The 9,133-nt window shown below is 41.8% G+C and overlaps 1 protein-coding gene across 1 annotated transcript; it reads left to right on the top strand.

Annotated features, from left to right (window-relative positions):
- Positions 1-4,131: 4,131 nt before the first annotated feature.
- LOC135543589 (leucine-rich repeat-containing protein 58-like) lies at positions 4,132-5,846 on the top strand. Its single transcript, XM_064970971.1, has 3 exons — positions 4,132-4,309; positions 4,471-4,748; positions 4,970-5,846. Exons 1-3 carry the CDS (start codon positions 4,188-4,190, stop codon positions 5,161-5,163), a joined length of 594 nt encoding a protein of 197 aa, XP_064827043.1. The 5' UTR covers positions 4,132-4,187; the 3' UTR covers positions 5,164-5,846.
- Positions 5,847-9,133: the final 3,287 nt, after the last annotated feature.

The following is a 9,133-nucleotide window of genomic DNA, read 5'->3' as shown; positions in this document are numbered from 1 at the left end:
GAGCTGACAGCTTATCATTGTATCATACACCAGGAAGCGTTGTGCGGTAAAGCCTTGAAAATGGAGCATGTAATGAGCATCATCACGCGCACAGTTAACTGTCTCAGAGCCAAAGGTTTGAATCACCGCCAGTTCAAGGCATTTCTGACTTAAAACAGGGGCATGAGTGATTTGCCTTATCACACAGAGTGCGATGGCTAAGCCAGGGAAAGGTGCTTCAAAGATGTTTGAGTTCGTGAGGAGATTTGTCTGTTCTTGGACAGCAAAGGGAAAGACACAACACAACTCCGAGACGGAATGTTTCTGTGTGAAATGGCTTTTCTGTGATGGTACATTGGTCATCTGAATGCAATGAACTTGCAGCTGCAGGTGTGGGGATCATGTCATCTCTGATATGTACAACAGTGAAGGCATTTAAAACCAAACTGCCTCTGTGGGAGACGCGGATGGGGAAAGAAAATTCCTGAGCCACTTTCCCAGCTGCCAGACCATGAAAGAGTAGTTTACCAGTGTCGTTCCCTAGGGCACAGTTGGCTGATAAAATAGGTATGCTTGCCGCTGACTTTCCGGTGTCCGATTTGCTGACTTTGAAGCACAAAAAGCAGGTTGGAACTGCTCGGTAACCCATTTGCTGTTGACGGGAAAGCTCACCACCAAACCTCCAAATGGAGTTGATTGACCTCCAATGCAATGATGCACTGAGGGCAAAATATGCGGCAGTGGGTGCTGCTCCAGTTTCGCCCGTTCCTCCCCGACACAATGCCCCAGCTGCGCATCCAGGCTGCTCAAACGTTGTCTATGTTTGGCAGACATACCTGTGTGAACAACTTTTTCTTTGATGAACCTGAACAAAACATCACACATGTTCTGCTGAACACCTCCACTCAATTCTGAGGATTTCCTCAGCTCAGAGCAGAACATTGATGAACTTGTGGAAAAGATGGGACACCACCAAGTATCACCCTCAACCTCAAACAAGTTTCATTACTGTGCAATCACATATTTAGAGTTTTTACTCAGTTCAAGTTTAAAACCTTAAAGTTTAATATTTGTTTTCACTGCATGTTACTTCTCCTTAAACAAAGTGTTGTTTTTGATTAATAGATTTTTGCACTTTATTTTATTGTATTTCAATCCAATTATATTTTAAAAATATTTCAGTTGAGTGGATGATAGAAAATTGCTATTATTGTTTTTTTCTTTGAAGTAAATTTAGCCCACTTTTGCTAAAATAGAAAATATAGGCTACTGATGGTGCCTTGAATACCCACACGGTTTCTTTCATTTAATGTTCATGTTATTAGGATTTTTATATAAAGGAAATTTGTCTTTTGTGTCTGTTGAAAATTAAAGATTACTGACAGAGCCATAAGAAAATATTGCTTTATTTATCTGATCATATTGGAATATATTTATTATTTTCAGTAGGTTCAATTAGGTTCACTAGACTATATTGTGTCATTTAAAAAATTTTCAATGAACATTAAAACAGTCCGGGGCTTGTAGCTAAATTTTTTATTTGGCCCTCCGTCCATTTGACTTTGACACCCCTGGTCTAACGGACAAGTTCTGGCCTGGTTTAGATCTTATCTGTCGGAAAGATATCAGTTTGTCTCTGTGAATGATTTGTCCTCTGACAAATCAACTGTCAATTTCATGTTCCTCAAGGTTCCGTTTGGACCACTATTGTTTTCACTATATATTTTTCCTCTTGGGGATGTCATTCGAAAACATAATGTTAACTTTCACTGCCATGCGGATGACACACAGCTGTACATTTCAATGAAACATGGTGAAGCCCCAAAATTGCCCTCGCTAGAAGCCTGTGTTTCAGACATAAGGAAGTGGATGGCTGCAAACTTTCTATTTTTAAACTCAGGCAAAACAGAGATGCTTGTTCTAGGTCCCAAGAAACAAAGAGATCTTCTGTTGAATCTGACAATTAATCTTAATGGTTGTACAGTCGTCTCAAATAAAACTGTGAAGGACCTGGAGCTATTTGGACCAGTTGATCATCTCTTTTGACGAACATATCAAGACTGTTTCAATTACAGCTTTTTTGGATCTACGTAACATTGCAAAAAACTGAAACTTTCTGTCCAAAAATGATGCAGAAAAATGAATCCATGCTTTTGTTACTTCTAGGTTAGACTACTGCAATGCTCTACTTTCCGGCTCGGTGTGTCCGGATAAAGCATTTGATTTGGTCCTGCCGTACATTCCTACACGTTTGCAACGGTCAAAACACTCAAGCCTCCTAATTCTCTCTAACGAATTTCTAAGCAAATAGCTGGAGGCAGGGCTTTCTCCTATAGAGCTCAATTTTTAACTTCAATGGTCTGCCTACCCATGTAAGAGACGCCCACTCGGTCTCAAAACTTTAAGTCTTTACTGAAGACTCACTCATCTCTTCAGTGGATCATATGATTGAGTGTAGTCTGGCCCAGGAGTGTGAAGGTGATTACGGAAAGGCTCTGGAGCAACGAACCGCCCTTGCTGTCTCTGCCTGGCTGGTTCCCCTTTTTCCACTGGGATTCTCTGCCTCTTACCCTATTACAGGGGCTATAATCATACTGGTGCTCTTTCATGCCGCCCTGGGAGGGGTGCATCACTTGAGTGGGTTGAAACGCTGATGTGATCTTCCTGTCTGACGTTGGTGCCCCCCCTTGGTTGTGCCGTGGCGGAGATCTTTGTGGGCTATACTCGGCCTTGTCTCAGGATGGTAAGTTGGTGGTTGAAGATATCTCTCTAGTGGTGTGGGGGCTGTGCTTTGGCAAATGGGTGGATTATATCCTTCCTGTTTGGCCCTCTCAAGGTCATCGGATGGGGCCAGAGTATCTCCTGACCCCTCCTGTCTCAGCCTCCAGTATTTATGCTGCAGTAGTTTATGTGTCGGGGGGCTAGCGTCAGTTTGTTATATCTGGAGTACTTCTCCTGTCTTATCCGGTGTCCTGTGTGAATTTAGGTATGCTCTCTCTAATTCTCTCTTTCTCTCTTTCTTTCTCTCTCTCGGAGGACCTGAGCCCCTGGACCATAAATAGCATGCACATAATAACCATTATGTAGTAGCCGGCTAGAATAATAAGCTCTGTTGCTGTCTTAATGAAATGACTGGGCCTCCAGGACTGCAGCTGTGATTTCATAGTGTGCATTCAGGAACTAGATGGTGAGGGTTAAGATAACGGGCAAATACGTTTGCATGAAATCAATACTGTCGCTGTATTCACCTAGATAGGTTCCACATGAGCATGTGGTTCCTGATCATGTCCTGCATGATGGTGCAGGGGCCCATCGTCTCCGTCCTGGTGGTGCATTGACACACTTCTTTGGAGGCGGCTCGTCAGTGTGGCTTAGCCTGTCTGGCTGGCTCTGTGCCGTGTTACAAAATCAGGTCATTTGACATATTGCCTTACCACAGTGGGGGACTGGCACCGTGAGAGGAACATGGGGGTTCGGGATTTGGAACAGAGTGGAGAATAAGTTATAGAGTAAAGACACGATGAAAAGGTCCATTGGACTCCCCCCAAAAGCCCACAGCGTCCTTCGGACGGTGTTGTAGCTAAGTTAGCAGCTGTGCTTTGCATCATAAGGCCTTCCCTCTTGACGTTTCTATCGTAGGATCTCTTTTTCTTTTTCTCTCTCTCTCTCTCTCTCTCTCTCTCTCTCTCTCGCTCTCGCTCTCTCTCTCCTTTCTAAAAAGAGAAGACGTTTTACAATCAGTTATTTTACCATCATCTCACCTCTTCTGTATATCTTCCGTTGACATAAAATTGTCAAACAGTGGAGTTAAATTCCGAACGCTCCCTCTATCTCCTCTCTCTTTCTTCTGTTGTCAGCTTGATCAGAGAGAGTTGGCAGGTGTTCTGGAGGTGTTCAAGAGTGTAGTATGTGTGTAACCTTGTCACAGTGGTTCTCCAAAAACAAACAGATCACTCAGTCAATACAGCCTGTCCTCTGGGATCTTTGAACCCCGGAATTTCAACATGCTTCTTCTGGATTTAAACTCAAACTGTTTAGGCCATTCTTGACCTTTGAACATTGTGCTTTATATAATCCACAGGATTATTTTTTGGCTGTAGAAAACTGGTTAAATTTAAGATCCTACATCTGTATGTTAATTTAGCAATGTTCCCTGTCATTCCAAGTGTGAAGAAAAACACTTTTCTCTGATCTGATGCAGTCTGGAGATGCTTTATTTGGGTGGGAACCTCATCATCTCCATCCCCCCAGAGCTGGCCAACCTTCGCGGTCTCAGATACTTGGTCCTCTGTGATAACCGGATACAGAGTGTACCCCCCCAACTCACAAGGTGAGGGCCATCCCATAGGAGAAACACTGACTTTACATAATTTGCTCATGTGACCGACAGTTTTTTTTTTTTACTTAGGTCTCCTGTTTGTCATAAGACTGTGTTAGCCTGCTGAGCTAAAGCCATGATTCACGGTCATGTCTGAATATGTCTGTTTGTAGACTCTACTCTCTGCGCTGCCTCAGTCTCCATAACAACCTACTTACTTACCTACCGCGGGAGATCCTCAGCCTGGTGCACCTGCAGGAGCTCAGTCTCCGCGGCAACCCCCTGGTGGTCCGCTTCATCAAGGACATGACTTACGACCCCCCCTCCCTCTTGGAGCTGGCCGGACGGACCATCAAGTCCCGCAACCTTCACTACCACCCCAATGACCTGCCTGGAAACCTGGTACAGTACCTGGACTTGGCCAGCAAGTGTCCCAACCCTAAATGTACCGGTAAGTGGAGGAGAGGGGACAGGTTTAAGTTACATACTTATGTATTTGAACTAGTATTTGTGAGTGGATCAGAGGAGGCTCGTCCAGGAAGGAAGAGAAGGCTAGGATTCCTCAATAATTTGACAAAAATTCAAACAAAACATATTCTTTATAATAAAATCACACCTTGCGATATTTCTATTGCTCTCATATTGTTGTGCTACTTGCCTTCTTCCTCTCAGGTGTGTACTTTGACTCGTGTGTGAGGCACATCAAGTTTGTGGACTTCTGCGGGAAGTACCGGCTACCCTTCATGCACTACCTGTGCTCCCCAGAATGCACCTCTCCCTGCAGCTCCAACCCGCAGAGCGACGCTGAGTCGGAGGACGAGAGATGCGTGTCGGCCGACAAGCTGCAGAGAGTGCTTCTGGGATAGAAGAAAGTCAAAGGACCTCGAGTTCACTGACACACATACTGGATGATGGACAGTTTCCATGACTCCCAACTGACCTGACTAACCCAACTTCTCCTGTGCCAAACACGATAAACACTGACACTAAGCTGTTCACTTACAAAAGAGTGCCACTTTCAACATGAGATGTAGGATTCCTCAAGGACTGATTGTAATGTAAATTAACCACAGTTTATTATTGATATTTGGAGTCGTAGGGTTTTAAACATCTAACTGAAGCTTATGGGGAACTGATTTTGTTGTAGACCACTCATCAAATGTATTTTGATGGACATCCTCAGTTTGTAGTTTCTGTGTTAACATGAAGGGCTGAATTAATTGTATGTTAAATTGATTTTCTTTACCATATAGATTCAGAAACACAGAATGTGTTTCATGCTTGTTTTAAATCACCTCTCTTCTTAAGTTACCCTTTAATCGTCATACTTCTGTTGACACTGACTGCTCGCACATGCAGTCCTAATATACAGTAGTCTCTTTCGCCTGTAGCATTTACACACCATGCATTAATGCCTTCCCTTATCTCACAAAACAATTTTTGTTGTTACTAACCAAGGGGAAAGTTGTGTATGTTAATGTGATGATTTATTGTTCAAAGAGACTAATCAAGTGCTTGTACTGTGAATTAAATGTTGGTTTGATTATTTTAAATTAATCATTTATTTGAATAAATTGAAATGAATATTTATATATTTTTTCTGTTTATTTTATACATATAGTGTATCATTGATATGAGTACTGTTCTGTGAACTGGATACATAAGATAATGCTGTTTTATTTGTATGTATTGAACCTTTATTTAACTAGGTAAGTCATTTAAGAACAAATTCCTATTTACAACGACGGCCTACCAAAAGGCCTCCTGCGGGGATGGGGGCTGGGATTGAAAATAAAAATATAGGACAAAACACACATCACGACAAGAGAGAACACAACACGGCATAAAGAGAGACCTAAAGACAACAACATAGCATGGCAGCAACACATGACAGCACAGCATGGTAGCAACACATGACAACATGGTAGCAACACATGGCAACAGCACAACATGGTAGCAGCACTAAACAGGGTACAAACATTATTGGGCACAGGCAACAGCACAAAGGACAAGAAGGTAGAGATAACAGGGCATCACGCAAAGCAGTCACTGTCAGTAAGAGTGTCCATGATTGAGTCTTTGAGCGAAGAGATTGAGATAAAACTGTCCAGTTTGAGTGTTTGTTGCAGCTGGTTCCAGTCAATAGCTGCAGCAAACTAAAAAGAGGAGAGACCCAGGGATGTGTGCTTTGGGGACCTTGAACAAAGAAATGTGACTGGCAGAACAGGTGTTGTATGTGGAGGATGAGGGCTACAATAGATATCTCAGATAAGGGGGAGGGATGCCTGAGAGGGTGTTATAAATAATCAACCAGTGGGTCTTGCGACGGGTATGCAGAGACAACCAGTTTACAGAATAGAGTATAGACTGCAGTGATGTGCCCTATAAAAGAGCATCGGTGGCTAATCTGATGGCAGAATGGCAAAGAACATCTAGCCACATCTAGCTGTTCATACCCCTGGCAATAATTGTGTCAATAATAATTATTCCAATGTGAAGAATTTAGCATGATGTACTTTCATTCATAAAAAAAGTGTAGTATTTCATGATATTGTTTTTGTTCCATTTTATTCTATTTCTGTGTCCAGGTTGTGTTAAAGTTGGCCCTCAGGCAGCAAAGCAGCCCCAAACCATAATGCCACCGCCTCCATGCTTTACGGTTGGTATGGTGTTCTTCGGTTCAAAGGCAGTGTTTATTTTTTGGCAAAGATGGCATCTAGCATTGCGGCCAAACAACTCCACTTTTAACTCATCTGTCCAGAGCACATTGTTCCAGTAGTTCTGGTCTTTACTCCGGTGTCGTCTGGAATTTTCTCCATTTGTAGATGATCTGTCAGACAGTGGAACGATGTACTTCGAATTGCTTAGAAATTGATTTGTAACCCCTCCCAGACTCACAGGAATCAATAATCTTTCTTCTGAGGGCCTCAGATAGGTATTTTGACCTTTGATCGATGTGTTACCACACACCCATATGGTTGAGACCAAACCAGACCAAGTTTCTAATCTTTGTGGAAGGCTGGACCCTCCCAAGGTACTCTCTAATGATTTCCTAATCATTGTCACCTGTTTTGGTGCACCTGATCCTAATTTTAGCCATCTTAGGTGATGGTAAAGGTAGGGGCGTACACATTTTCTTCTGCATTTGGAAATTCCATTTTTGTTTATATTAATTGCATAACCTTTTCAAAGTAAATGTTTTTGTGTGTGATTTGTTAAATTGGGTTACCTTTATCAATGAATGTGGTTGGAATTTAGCTCAAATATCCATGTGTACAAATATGTAAAAAATACATTTAAAAAAGACCACTTTCCAAAGGGTGTGTTTACTTTTTCACATGACCGTATTTAAGTTCAGTTATTTTGTCTTCCATATTGTTGATGAACATGCAAGATAGCAACAACAAATGAAGCATTCCTAATCTTGTACCATGGCCATCCCTTTAACGTGTTCTTAAACAGCTCTTAATTGTGTGGTAAAGTAATCCTGCGGAGAAAGAGATTGCTCTGAATGCTCTTGCAAAAATCCCCATTTCTCTGTGCCCTGGCTTGCACTCATCAACCCTACAGAACTGAAGTGACAGTGCCAGTTGTATGGTGACACATATCTATTGAGATACACTTATAGGCGAGTGCAAAAAAATCCCCCCAGGTCTTCTAATTTGAAGGGGGTGAGGATAGAAGTCGCAGGTGGCAAAGGGAAGTCCAAAGACAATTGTAACAAATGAAAAATAACACCTTGCTACTTTTGTAAAACTATCCATGGAAGGCTCTCCCCGTTAATGTTAATCAACTCCTGGAACTGTAGAACTGTAGAATTCTGATAGCAGGGAAGTGTTATCTCAATTATGGAGTTGAATTGCTTCGTTTATGCATTCCACAGCACTGCTGTCACATTTGTGTCTGGGCTGAAGTACAGTACATCGATCTGGGCACTTTTTTCAGTAGTGTTCGACTGGGAGGCAGCTGCGTGGGAAGATAGTTGAAGATGGTATGGCTCATAAAGATACCTGAGGTCATCTTCTCTCTATTATTTATGAGTTTCTATGGATTAGACTGCACTATGATTGTGTAGAACTGCATATATGGGAATGTGCTGACGACAGTGGGTGGGACATGATTACGTGGCATTTTAAACTTGTGTGAAATCAGTGGTGGAACAAGTACTTAATTGTCATAGTTGATTTTAAAAAAAGTAAAGATACTATACTTTTAATACAAAATGACTCAAGTAAAGTATAAGTCACCCAGTAAAATACTACTTGAGTAGAAGTCTAAAAGTATATAGTTTTAAATGTACTTAAGTACAGTGGTGGAAAAAATTACTCAATTGCCATACTTCAAAATAAAAACGTTAATGCAATAAGCAAACCAGACAACATGATTAACTTTTTTTCTTTACGGACAGACGGGCACACTCCAACACTCAGGCAGCATTTGTCTTTAGTGAGTAACGTTTTAATTCCCAGAACTGTAGTAGCCTATCACCTTCCTCTTTTATGTTGTATCCAGGACCTCAATGAATGGAAAGCTGAGTAAATAATGCCCTCTTGTGGCGTAAAAGAATCATGACACCATCACTGTAAAGTTGCAGCTCAACAGACCACGTGTTGTTAGATCCAGACCCTTTCACTGTCAGTGGTTTGATCTTGTGAGTTATAAGAAGATGAGGTTTTTCGTATTGTTTAACAAAACCTACATCTACATGCGCAGTGTCAAGAAGAGCCATGTCTAGCATATGTCCTCCAGTCTTTCTGGATCAATCAAGAGAAAAAAAGATCATAGCACCTGAAAAATAATGTACCTTGTGTTGACTTGGGTTCTCATTCTTGTCCT

Source organism: Oncorhynchus masou, chromosome 7 (genome assembly GCF_036934945.1).
Source record: "Oncorhynchus masou masou isolate Uvic2021 chromosome 7, UVic_Omas_1.1, whole genome shotgun sequence".
NCBI classification, from domain to species: Eukaryota; Metazoa; Chordata; class Actinopteri; order Salmoniformes; family Salmonidae; genus Oncorhynchus; species Oncorhynchus masou.
This window is presented reverse-complemented; position numbering and strand designations above follow the sequence as displayed.